Source organism: Marmota marmota, unplaced genomic scaffold, assembly GCF_001458135.2.
Source record: "Marmota marmota marmota unplaced genomic scaffold, marMar, whole genome shotgun sequence".
NCBI lineage: Eukaryota > Metazoa > Chordata > Mammalia > Rodentia > Sciuridae > Marmota > Marmota marmota.
Genome location: NW_026000327.1, coordinates 887,439 through 900,566, shown reverse-complemented (window position 1 = coordinate 900,566; position 13,128 = coordinate 887,439). Strand labels below are relative to the sequence as shown.

Sequence of the window (13,128 nt, the reverse complement as noted above, 5' to 3'; positions counted from 1 at the left end):
CAGTGCGCGGCGCTGTGTGCGTGAGCGTGTGTTGTGTTTTGGGGGGGGACCTGCTGGCATTGTTGCGAGTTACCCACAAACTCCTCCTCTTCATTGGTGAAGACCGTTTTCCTCAACCAGTCTCTTGGTTGGGTTATAACCACCTTCGGGAGCAGAATGCAGAGTTGGTGCTTCGTACCTTCCAGATGTTCGTCACCCCCCGGCCGCCTGGTTCCTGTGTGCTGCTGGTCTGTTCTAAGTTGACTGTTCTAATTGGTTTCTGTCTTTGCTGCCTCCTCGTCTGTCTGAATGAATTCTTTCACCTGTGTCAGAAGAGAGAGAGCCTCATTTGCACCAAGTTCGTAAAAAGAATATTTTTTTTTCAAGTAAAACTAGCTGAATTTTGTGGATTGAGACTTGTCATTGCTGTGCTGGGTGTTCGATTAGCGAGTGGGAAACAACTAGAATGAAGGCCAGTTGAGTGTTTTATGAATTAGTTGATTTATCACATAACCAATTGTTTCCCGTAGTCATTAACACAGCCCTGGTACAGACGTGGAAGACTTGAATAGTCCCTCCTGCTTTAGAAGTTGGGGGTGCGTTGGGGGAGTCTAACTGGCTCAGGTTTCCTGTTTCAGATAAGATGAAAGGGCGCTTACCAAGCACTGCCTTCTTCAAAGTTACCTTGAAGACCAACCTGCTCTGAAATGCTAATGTGACCTTCAAACTGTCCCTCACTGATACATATTTTATTTCCTACCAAATTCCCTTTGTTCCTCTTTTCAGACCAAATAGCAAACACGTCACCTGCACTTGGTCCCCTTTCCCTGCAGCCTCTGCACATACCTTTGCTGCTGCCTCTGTGGCCATTCTTATCAACGTCGGTCCGTCCCCTGAGTGCCGTCCTTTTCTTTCCCCCCACGTCTCTGTGGTCAGGGAGCTGCTCTGGGTGCCCTTCTCCAATCGCTCCCCGAATCTCCAGATCTGAGTGTCCATCCCTAATGTCTCTCCTGACCTTCCCATTCTGTGTCCATCCCCAATCTCTCCACTGACCCCCAGTCTGGGTGCCCTTTCCCGTCCCTCCACTGACCACCGTAGTGACATTTTGGATGACATTTTCTCGGGCTTTCCTCCATATCATCCCACCCTACTGTCTGTCTTCCTCACGGCCCGATTCTGTTCCCCAGAGGTCTGCCCTCATGTCCCCATCACCCCTCAGAGGCTCCGCTCCTTAGCGACCTCACCTTCCAGGCTGGCGTTGCTAGGAAGGTGGGCACCCAGCATGCAGCCCAGGCACCCAGCATGCAGCCTACAGCGCTGCTTACTGTAGAAAATCCAAGGGTGCTCAGGGCTTTCGATTGCATGGTGTCTGCCCCACCGCCTGGCCCCAGTTCCCTCACCCCCCCCTCCTCCACCACCTCTGTCAGGGTTGCCTCTGTCCCTGTTGTCCCAGTAACACACACTTATGGAGCACTTGCTGTATACAGCCAGGCATGATACTCGGTACCTGACAGAAGAAGCCGTTTATTCCCGCCAGCCCCAAGAAAGAAGACACAGCGCTGTGTCATCCACAGCTGAGGGCCAAGGTCCTGAGGTCTGAGTGCCCAGAGGTCATAAGGCTGGGATTCAGAACAGGCCATGTGGATCTGCAGATCCACATTTGTGTGTACTTATGTGTTGATAGTGTACAGCACAGTGTTTTTGAAGCATATATGCACTGCAGAACGGCCGTTGGAGCTAATTAACTGTGCATTACGTTGCATACTTAGCATTTTTTGGTCACGTGAATAGCAATTTTCAAAATACAGTACATTGTTCTTAACCGTCGCAACTGTGCTATTCCCTGGGTCTCTTGAAGTTATTTCTCTTATCTGATTGGAGGTTTGCACACTTTGACCTGCGTCTCCCCTGCCCTCACCCCAGCCCCTGGCACCTGCTGTCTGCTGTTTTGGTTTCACACATGAGCGATTGCCGTCTTCCTCCGCCTGGCTTGTTGCAGGTAACAGCGTCCTGCGGTTTATCCACGTTGCAGATGGCAGGGTTCCTTCTCTGTCAAAAGGTGGACCAGGGTGGCCTTGTCTGCACACGCCACATCCTCCGCCTCCTCCCCTCCCTAGATGGAGGTCCGCTCCATACCTTGGCTGTCTTGATGGTACTAGCACGGTGAGCGCAGGAGGTGGGCTCCCTGTCTTTCCTATGTCGCCAATAGGACTGCTGGGTCGTGCGGTAACTCATTTTTTAAACTGCATGGGAACTTACGTACGGTTTCCATGACTCCCTGCCAGTCTGCATTCCCACCAGCCCTCTGTCCAGGCTTCCTTTTCTCACATCCTTAACCGTCAGGCCTTTCTGATAAGAGCCTAAGTTTTGTGATGTCACCTCTTTTTCCTTTTTCTTATTCCCCTGGTGCTTAGTGATGCGGTGCATTTTTTCATGGACCCCCTTGGCAGGATCTTCCTCCTCCTGAAGGATTTCTCTTGATGTTTTTCATGCGGTGAAGTCATCAGTGTATTTTCTGATATTAAACCTGCACTCCTGGGATACACTCTGCTTGGCTGGGACAGTTTGTCCTTTTTGAATATGTGGCTGAACTTGGTTTGCCGACACCTCGTCTGGTGTGTGCACATTCATCTTCCTGAGGAAAACGGGGCCGGGATGTCCCTTTTCAAGTTTCCTCATCCAGGCTGGGAATTGGGATCGTCCCGGCCCCATAAAACAAGTTGGGCTTTTCGGAAAGTGTGATCGCAAGGACTGCTTTGCCCCCAGTCCAGGTCTCCCTGAGGCGAGGGCTTAGATAGTCATATTTTAGCTTGTGTCAAAACCGTTCATCTCTGTCTTCATGGTGCAGAAACAGCCCCTGAAATCATGGAAGCACATGGCAAGAGCTGTGTCCCAATAAAACTATTTACAAAAACGGGTCACGGCCAGATTTTGTCCTGTGGACTGTCATTGAGCCACTTTTGCCTGAGACTCGCCCTCCCATGAGCCAGTGGTGTGCGCTCACATTCTCGACTTCCTCCTGCTCGGAAAACCTCTATCCTCCCGACTGTCTGAACGTACGTTTCTCAGCCTCTCTGCTCTTCACTGATCATCTGAACTTTTGCCATGTTTGCATATTTTATTAATATTCTCTAATATTTTTCCTTAAGCTGAACCATTCCTCTAAAGCATACTGGTAGGTACTGGTACGTTAGTTCCGTCTATGTCTGTCGGTATAGCACACGTTAAGTAAACTTTTAAACATTTGTCCCTGTGCTACTTAAAATCACTTTGAGTACCCCCAGGGAGTGTGAGGTTCGGGGTTTTCCCTTGGTACTAGTCATGGTACCTGGGACCGAGTGCCTGCCATGCAGTCTGTCTGCCACTGAGCTGCAGTCTCAGCCCTTTTTATTTTTATTTTGACAGTTTCCAAGGTAGGCCTCAAACTTGAAATCCTCCTGCCTCAGCCTCCCTGGTAGCTGGGATACAGGTGTGTCCCATGTGCCCAGCTGAGAGTTGTTGGTGTTCAGGGATATAGCACTTATCACAATTTCCAGTTCTACAAATGTCTCTTGGTAAGTTGTTAAGTGGAGGCACTGCCCTCCCTGCTAGGATGAAGACAGAGCTAGAAATCTTATTTCTTCTCCCTGCCCAGGGAGGATCACAGATACCTGAAGAGCTGACTGTCACAGAGGCAGATAAGTGTGATATTAAACGTGTGCAATAGCTGGATGCAGAAGCACAAGCCTGTCATCCCAACAGCTCAGGAGACTGAGGCAGGGGGATGGCAACTTAGCGAGACCTAAGCAATTTAGCAAGACCCCCTCTCAAAACAGAAAGGGCTAGGGGTGTAGCTCAGTGATAAAGCACCCCTGAGTTCACTAAGTCCTAGAAAGAAGAGGAGAGGGAAAGAGGTTAAGAGCAGGGAAAGGAAAGAAAATGTGACAGGTTGGAGAAGATTCTGGAAAATGAGACTGGCAGCAGAGATTATCACCATCCAGAACCTTGGAACCTCTCCTCAGAAGCCTGTAGTTCAGTTTTGAAAACTCTACTTGGAGATGGAGTGAGTCACGTGTCTTCTCCGTGGTGGCTACCAAGACCAATAAGCCACAAATGAAAATGTTCATATTGTGTCAGGTTTATTTAAAAAAAAAAAACACAGAACTCCAGTGTTCTATGACCACGAGGATTATAAATATGAATCAATCCACGTGGACAAGAGACCTGAAGTTCCCCAGTGTGAGAACAGGGATTGTGCTGATTGTATAATAATGTAAGTTAGTTCTTCCACCTTGGGATAACTTTCTGTTAAATTTCTGTTGAGGCTTCTAACGGTGCTATTCATTAAAAACTGGCTGAGTCTCGCGTTCCCTAACTGAAGCCGGGAAGTGAGGTCGACTGCTTATGCTGAGACTCCGTGACCCTCGACAGGAAGGCACCTCCTTGTCCACCCACCCACCAGGGCCCCCACAGGCGTCTCGCCCCAAGGCCATCATGGCTGGGGAGGCCGAGGCAACCTTTAGTTTATCACCTGAGCAGGGCTCATGTTTCCCGTGTTGAGAGGATATTAAAATGATGTTGGCATGGCCACATGGTGTGCAGTCATCTGAGCCCACACTGTACTTAACCGCCAGCCTTGGGGTCTGGCCAGATGTTATAAGCGAAACCCGATTTTTAACGAGATCCTTCTGGTATTTTCTTTGGGACGCCAGCCAAGGCAGTTCCATTTTATGCTAAATTCCATGTTACGGTGGGCAGGTCATCTAGAACCCATCTGCAGCCCCTAAGAACATTTCTCCCTGCTTCTGTTCTCGGAGAATTAGTTTGGGAGTCATATTGGGTTTTGCAGGATTTTTTTTTTTTTAAACATTTATGTCGAGGTTGTAAAGGTGATGTGAACATGCTCTGTGAGGTCCACAGCAAAATCAAAAAGAATTCTCAGCATATTTGTGTGCCTTTCACCACAGATAAAACAAGTTTACATAGGTTCAGAATTGCTTGTTGGGCAGAAAATGTAATTCTCTGGGGAAACTAATCCATCACTGTTCAAAGAGAGAGTGCAAGCAAGCCCCAGAGAGCAGGATGCGATACCCAGCTCTTACTCTTTCTGTTGACTGTTGCCAAGTCGAAGAGAGAGGGTGCTCTGGATTGGTCTGCCCTGCTCCTGCATGGTCGCCCTTGGCCTCTCTCCCTTCTTGATTTTATCAGCACCTCCTTCCACCACCACCTTGACTCACCTCTGGCAGGGGAGCCGGTGGCTTTCAGGCAGCTGCAGTTCTACAGGAGAAACCTTGACCAGGAAATGTTGACCTTGGAGAGCGCAGGGCTGTGAATGGGGATGTTAGTTTTTGTGGAAACAAAAGGCCCGTCCACCACCTGGGTTTCTTTGATGACGCCATCGTCCTCCTCCATTCCCTTCGACACACTGGGTTGGAGAAGTGTCAGCCAGTGCCTGTTGGGTATCTGTGAATCCCAGGGCCAGACCAGAGTCGCTTACCTGTCTCGGGAGGTGGCTCTTTGTGTTTCAGTCACTGCCTTAAACAACAGCCCCTCAGGTCTCAGCAGGATGTGGAGGTAATTTTTCTTGATGTAGAATTTTAGCACTGAAGGGGACCTTGTAGGACATGGAATTCCAGGACCTCACGGAGATCTCTTACCTGCCCTGTGACTTGGTTTCCTCATCTGCAATGTGGGTTTTTTCAATCATAGGTTTTTGCCAAGGCTCTTTGATTGATTTTAGAAAGCCCTTGGTGTCATTAGCTTTACTGTTGTAGTTATTATTAAACATGAACAGTTTGTGACCGAGATCCCTCTTCACAGTTTTGAAACTACCCTTTATATCTTTGGTTTCAGAATTCGCTTTTCTTTCTGTTGTGCCAAAATCTTTAATTCTTGTCCTTTTCCTTTAAAGTCCTCTGTTTGGAAATAGTGAAGACGCGGTTTGATGCTCACCACCGTTCATTGACACCAGGCGCTCTGGTTTCTCTCGGCTGTCCGTCAAGTTCAGCAACACACCTGGAGCACCAGCGGCTGCAGCTGGAGTGGGGGTGGGGGTACTGTGTGCCCCAGACAGTGAATGGGCTCCGTGCCCTCAGATGCTCCGGAACGGGTGGAACACCCCACGTGACCGTGCAAACAGAAGGCTAGGGAGTCATGCTGATGGGGCTCGGACAAGACAGCGACCACTCCTGTTGAAGGGCGAGAGAGGCTGCCATCAGGAAGGGACACTAGGCAGGGGGGAAGAGGGATCTGAAAACGGGGTTTCTCCACCTTGGCACTATTCAGACTGGGGGCCAGATCCTTCTTGGTCATGGGGTGGAGGCTGCTGTGTGCGCGGTAGGATGGCCAGCAGCTTCCCTTGGACTGCGAGGTGTCTGTCGCAACTCCTTAGCACTCTGCCAGGGAAGGTTCAAATCGGCCATAGGCAATTTAGCAACTCATGAACAAGGCTTTGTTCCAATAAAGCTTTATTTAAAAACACAGGTAGTGGGCCAGACTCCCTATGGGCCTCAGTTTGCCAACCCTTCACCCGGACTGTTTAGAAATAAACCTCCTGTGCCCATTGGCTTTGAGTCTGAGTATTCCAAGTATGTAAGTCTGCTAACCGCTTAATGAGAACTCGGCTCTGAATGCCGCACATGGGTGCCCTCGGTGTTGGTTAGAGCCAGAGATGCAAAGCCCACCCCCACGGCTGCTTGAGTATTAAGCGTCTGCTCTGCTGAATAAGCGCTATTTCCAAGAGCCAGCATTGCTTGGGCGTACTGGTGCATTGTGTTAACTCCCAGCAGTTTGGGAAGCCATTTGTGGACGTGGCTGTGTTGTAGCAGTGTGGCGATCACAAGAAACAAAACGAGCTCTTGGTGTATTTTAAGTCTACTCTTCTTGCCCAGGTAGGTGAGACAGATTCACATAACAGTCGTCGTCTCTTGTGAGGCTGGAGGACCTTTTGTTCCAGACAGACAGGACTTGGCCATTCTTTTTAAAATGTGGCCCTTGTTTTAGGCCTTTCTTGGATCATCTCAGTTGTACCTCGGCTTTCTGCCTGGCGATATTTTTGCTCACCCAGCTGTTCTCTAGCAGTACTGTGAGTTATCTGGAGTCTCTGGGGAATGGCCACATAGGTGTTCCCTGGCAGCAATCCAGAATCGAGCAGGAATGGGGGTTGAGGAGAGCTGCTGGTAGTGAGGCATCCCCTTTTGAGGGCATCAAAACCAGCTCACTGGTTCCCAACCAGGGTGGGGTCGATTGGACACATCTGGAGACATGTTTGATTGGCAGGCTGGGAGGAGGGAGGCTACTGGCATCTAGAGGGGAGAGCTCAAGGGTAGTGCTGCTTGGCACCCTTCAGTGCACAGAACGCAGCCTCCGCTACGGCCAAGAATGTCAGCCAAGGTGTGTCGGGAACCCCTGAGTGGGCTCACTGGGACACTCTTGTAAGTGGCGAGCCTGCTGGCTTCAGGCTGGCCTAGAGGTTGGCACCAAGGTCACCAACCCATGGCCCTCACACAACCTTCCATCACGACGCTGCCAAGCCCTCGTTCTCCTCCCTTGTGACTACTTTGGTACCTTCCACCATGGCCCACGCTAGGGTGCTGTCTGTCACTTGCATTCTGATCTTGGACTCTGTATGACTCACTGGACGGCAGAGCTGTGTCGAACACCGAGGGAGAGCTGACGGGTGCAGATGGAGAGGTCCCCACTAGGGCACACTGAACGTGTTAATTAGCCTTGGAGTCCATTTGGGGGAGGGTGGGGTGCTGGTGGTGGTGGAGGACAGGCTGGCCCTGGAAGAGACGCATCTGGAGGTGCCATGTCTTCCAAGATGGCCTCACACAGCCCCCTTGGCACCCGCTAAATAGCAGTTAATGCTGGTTTCGGGTGCAGGCCGCAGATCATGCTGGTCTGTGGTGGCTGAGTGTTGTCTTGTGACCCCACCCCTACAAGCTGAGTGACGTGGGTTTGTCCCTCCAATGTTCGTTACATTGCTTATGGATCAGATCCTTCAAAAGCTCTGGGGAACCTGATCTGTACACAGGTAAGTAGAGCAGAGAGTGGCTGCAGGAGGCCCCCCTGGATTCCTGTAGGTTTTTGCAGCAGGGTCAGTACGAGACCAGCCCTGTCAGGGGCCAATGCGTGCCCAGTCCTTCCCTGGGCCTTTTTGTGAAACCAGGAGGATGAGAAATGGCCTGTGACCTGCAATGCTCAGTCGCGTCAGCTAGTCGGGACACAGAAGGGAAGACGGCCAGGGCGATGGCTCCTGTGAACCACGAGAATCATGAAGTCTTAGGAGAGAGCAGCCACCTCGACCTGAACAGGCAGCAGGGCGTCAAGCCGAGAATCTACTGTGGCCCCGCTCCCTCTGTCCATTGGAGTTTTTGTAGTCTCCACCTCTCCAGAAACCTGAATGACCAAAACTTGGGATAATACAGTCATTGGTTGTGCAAGGCCTGGGGCTGGGGTAGGGAGGTCATAGGAAATGAAGGTGGAGAGAGAGTCAAGATAGTCAACCATAAAGGGACTTTGGTTATGTACTAGTCTGTTTTGCTATAATGAAATACCTGAGGGAGGCTACTTTATAAAGAAGAAAGCAGTATTTATGTTTGGCAGTGCTGGGGGATGGAATCCAAGGCCTTATGCAAGCTGGGCCAGTGCTTTGCCTCTGAGCCTGAGAGTTCCGTTTTAACTGTGGTGTGGTGGTCCAAGGTCGAGGGGCGCCTTCTGTCAATGGCCTCGTTGGTGCAGAGCATCACGAGGCAGGAGACGTGGACGTATGGTGGGAGCATAGGGAGGAGGGGCACACTCACCTCGCCACAGGAGACGGGCAGCACACCCTTGTCTTTGGATTCTTTCTCTTCTTGTAAACCACCGGGACTCAGTCTTGCAGGCTCCACTTCTGGCCTCATCTGGTTCTTACTGCCTCCTAGAGGCCCAGCCTCTATCTAAACAGAGCAGTGGAGAGGGATTCTGAACAGCAACCTAATTAGGTAGTGGTGGTGGTGTAAAGAGAGATGCAAGATTCTGTGCGACTGATTTTAAAATGAAGAGCAACCACCATGTTACTTTATTAGATAAATATAAGCTCCGGATTCTGTGTGTAGCCAGGCCGTGTGGGTTGAGGCGAGAGTGGGAAAGGGGGAAGGAGGAGAACACAGGGCAGTCTCCGTCGTGGAGGGACATTCCCCCCTAGTGGGCAGACGGGTTATTGCAACGGCAGCCTATGTGTGGAGGGGGAGAGGCAGAGGGACCTAGGCAGAGGGCCACAGGGTCCATGGCTGACCCCGTCTGGCTGGCTGAAAGAGGCCAGGGCCCAGCAAGGCTGAGAGGCCCCTCCTCTGGCATAGGGAGGTCTGTGGCCTACAGGCCAGTGATGCTGTCATAGTGAGCAGAGCTTCCTAACGGGGGAATTAGGAGTAGTGAGAACACCTGCCACAGGCATCTGTCAGTAGGGTGCTACCCCTCTGTCCCCGAGAAAGGGCTGTGGAAGGTCCCTGATCCTCAGTCCCCCCAGTCTCACATGCCCTCCCCTGCAGAGCCGTTTTCTTTGTGTTTTCTAACATCCATCTTTCAAGGACCATCATCCAAAGCTTATCTGAAAACGTCTGGAATTTTTCAAGCATTTTGCTTATTAGCAGCTGGCGTTTGGAGACGAGGAGAAGAAATCGGGAAAGGGCTGGTGTAGCTCGGCGGTAGAGCACGTGCCTGGCATGTTTGAGGTGCTGGGGAATGAGACGGATCAAACCGTTAAGCACATGGACGGATCCCAGGTTATGCATAATTATAATGCGTCAATAAAGCAAAAATAGAAAAGGGAGAATCCCCAGCTTCCAGAGAACTGCTCGATGCCACACCCTCTGGCCTGAGCAGCCTCTTTCCCTGGGGTGTTTGGTGTGCGGTTGTCTGTCCCCGCCTGCCTGTGAGCGTTCTGAGCCAGGCACCGGCTGCCCTCTTCTTGGGCTGAGGGACAGCTCCTCATGTGCACTGCAGCTGGGGCACAGACCAGCACTGAGCTACGGCAAAGAGCAATTCAAACCAGGAGTTGGTGGAAGCCGGAGGTTGAATTTCTGTAACAGACACATCCAGCCAGGGCACTCGGGCACACCGTGCTGTGTTCTGCTTCTTGATATAGTCGGTGGCAACTTACAGATGTTTCAGCTTAGTTTTTCAGCTTCACGGTGGTGCACAGGCAATAGGAATTCAGTGGAAACCTTACTTTAAATTTTGAATTTGGCTCTTTCCCCAAGCAAGATGGAAGCCCATTCCGTACAGTATGCTATATTGTCAGCACTTTCTGGATACTGTGTTTGGTGTCTTTAGATCCCGTAATGTACAAGATGCCCATCAGTGTGAGCTTCCCATTACTGTGACAAAATGCCTGAGATACTTGGCTTATACGGAGGAAAGGTTTGCTCTGACTCACGGTTTCAGGCTTCTGGTCCATGGTTGCTTGGCCCTGTTGCCTCTGGACCTATGGTGGGAGCACAGGGAGGAAGGAACCACTCACCTCACCGGAGACGGGAGAGGGCTGGGGTCCCAATATCCCCTCCAAGGCCTCACCCCCAGCAAGCCAACTTCCTCCCAGTAGGCCCTACCTATTAAAGGTGCCACTACCACCTGTTAGCACTGTGGCCTGGGATGAAGCCTTCAACACAGGGGCCTTGGAGGACACCCAGCCTAAACTGCAGAACCATCTGTGCAGGTCCAGGAGAGGCTTCAGCGCTTGGTTGTAGAGCAGGCTTTGTCTTAATGGTTTCTGCCCAGATGCCAGGTGATGACGGTTCTGAACGCCCTTACGGTTGGCCGGGGGAAGCTGTGGTGCCGGCGGGTCAGGGCTGCTCTGTGCATTTCCAGCTTCCCGTGGGTTTATCGAGGCGTCACTCCACGTTAGTCAAGGCACATCTGTGGGCTGGGAAGGCTGTTCTGTTGTGGGCATTTCCCACCTCGCACCCACACGGGGTGACCTTGGCCTCATGTTCTCTCACCTCCACCCGCTTGGCTTCCTCCTCCGGCAGGTTTTTCCCACTCGGCCTTCACGTTTGGGATCGAGAGCCACATCAGCCAGTCCAACATCAACGGGACACTAGTGCCGCCGGCTGCCCTCATCTCCATCCTGCAGAAGGGACTGCAGTATGTGGAGGCCGAGATCAGCATCAACGAGGTAGGCACACCCCGGGGCCTGCCCCACTGCTAGCCCGCAGAGCCCTGCATCTAGATGTGCATTAGCAGGGTGCAGGACGGAGTCCGGGCTTCCCTGGGCCGTCTCGGGGTGGGCTTCTGCAGCCTTCACTGTCCCTCTTCCGGGGATCTGGGTTTTCCATGTAAATATGCAGAATCACAGGCATGACCGGAAGGAGCGTCGGGAGGAGAGAGGGTGATCCTCCAGTGAGAGGTTGTCAGGATTATTTTTATGATTATATTCAGAGGCTGAGGATGGAGCAGTGAACTGAATCCTACCAATTCGCTTGTGTCCCCTGGTGCCTTTCAGATTGAGATAGTGTTGGTGCCAGTTTTATAGCACATGGGAGGATTGATCATTCAGGTTCTAAAGGGCTTCCTCACCCGTCTCTGTACTGGAGATTCTCTAGAGAAGATTCTTTGGGCTTCCTGACATCCGTAGAATCTCTGGCCATCTTCACCTGGATCCCACCCTTACTGAACTCCACCCTTCTCAGAGATCTGGCCACAGCCTACCCTGATCTGTCCTGCCCAGCACACCCAGCCTTCCAGGGCTCCCTCCCTCCTGTTTTCTCTGACACTAGTCTGACCCTTACACGCCTTGCTTATTCAGAGCATTTTATTCAACTTTATTTCAGAAATAATGTATCTTCTTTTCTGTCTCATGAATTCGTCGGCCATTTTTTCACCAGCCTGTGTCTTGGAAACCATCCCAGTCTGCCTGCCTCTTGCTCCTCCTTCCTTGGTAGTGTCCTCCTCCTTTCCTTAACATTGCTTGTGTGCGAGTGGTCTGCCTGACTCTTTCAGGCCCCACCTGGTCTGTGTCTGTAGAGCCAGCAATCGTGGGGAGATGAGCACATGACCCCTGGTCCCCCACAAGCTCTCAGATTGGGGGATGTAGTGATCTGATTTTCCTCTGCCTGCCCGTTTCCTGGGGCTCTCAAGGCCAAAATCCCTCCGTGATGTTTCAGCCACCCAAACGCCAGGGTGTCTAGAGGTCGATGAAAGATCTCACTTGACAGAAGTTTCCAGTCATTTAAGAAAATGCGACAGTGTGCTTTAGAATGTAGATGAGGAGGTGTTTTGATTACCTCGGGCAGATACCGTCTGGCACCTTGGCCAGCTGTTTGGGGTGGGACTGCATGAAGGAGGAAGGTCACCTGTGAGCCTCAGGACTGCTCGGCCTCGGCCAGTGCTTCCACGGCTACAGTCCAGTGGGCAGGGGGCTGGGGAGGCGGTGTATATCGTTTCCTACAGTTTCTGTGATTTCAAACAGTGCATCGTCATCAGAAATCAGGTGGGCTGATGTGCCTCAATTCCTCCTCATTTCGGAGGTGATTCAAGTTCAGCACTCAGCAGACACAGCGTGGAGGCTTGTTGCATTTCATGCAACTCAAATATCTGAACGAACTTCCTCCCGTATTTTGAAGTGTGTTGAGAAATTTTTCATGGTTGATACAAACCAGAGAATCAAACAGCGATCGATAAAAATGTGACTGAGAACCAAGCAATTTTTGTTGTGGGTTATATCATGGCTTCATCGTGGCCGTCCTTTGAACCCAGAGAAGTCATCCCAAATAGCCCCAAGTGCTTATTTTATTAAATCAAGTGGACAAACGCACCGGTAATCAAATGCTGAATGGCGTAGTCATTTCTAAATTGTGCTTAATGCTACCAAAGAGTTCCCCCTCCCAAGTAAGTGGCTGGTTATTCAGACTTTCCAGCAGCCCTTAGCACGGGGGTGGATTCCCAGCCTCAAGATTCTGCGCTGGGGGCAGGGGTCTCTTGGAAAAACCCCCTGTGTGCTAGAGGACGTGGGGCTGCATTCCTGGCCTCCACCCACCCGAGGGCAGTGCAACACCTCTCCACCCCGCCACCTCCCTTCACCCGGTGGCTCCAGACGTGGAGAAATGTCCCCCAGGATGCAGGATGAAGTGGTTCTGGGCAGGTGTCCTTAATGCCCAGATGTGGCTCGCTGCTTACCGGATGTCAGAGCTG

General features: G+C 51.4%; 1 protein-coding gene across 4 annotated transcripts in view; it reads left to right on the top strand.

Moving 5' to 3' along the window:
- Positions 1-13,128, top strand: part of Tbl1x (transducin beta like 1 X-linked) — a 180,059-nt gene that overhangs the window by 144,858 nt on the left and 22,073 nt on the right. For all 4 annotated transcript variants that reach the window (XM_048797384.1, XM_015505237.2, XM_048797385.1 and 1 more), the window contains one exon: positions 10,968-11,113. In XM_048797384.1, the coding sequence (XP_048653341.1) occupies positions 10,968-11,113 (146 nt within the window). The remainder of the gene's footprint in view (positions 1-10,967; positions 11,114-13,128) is intronic.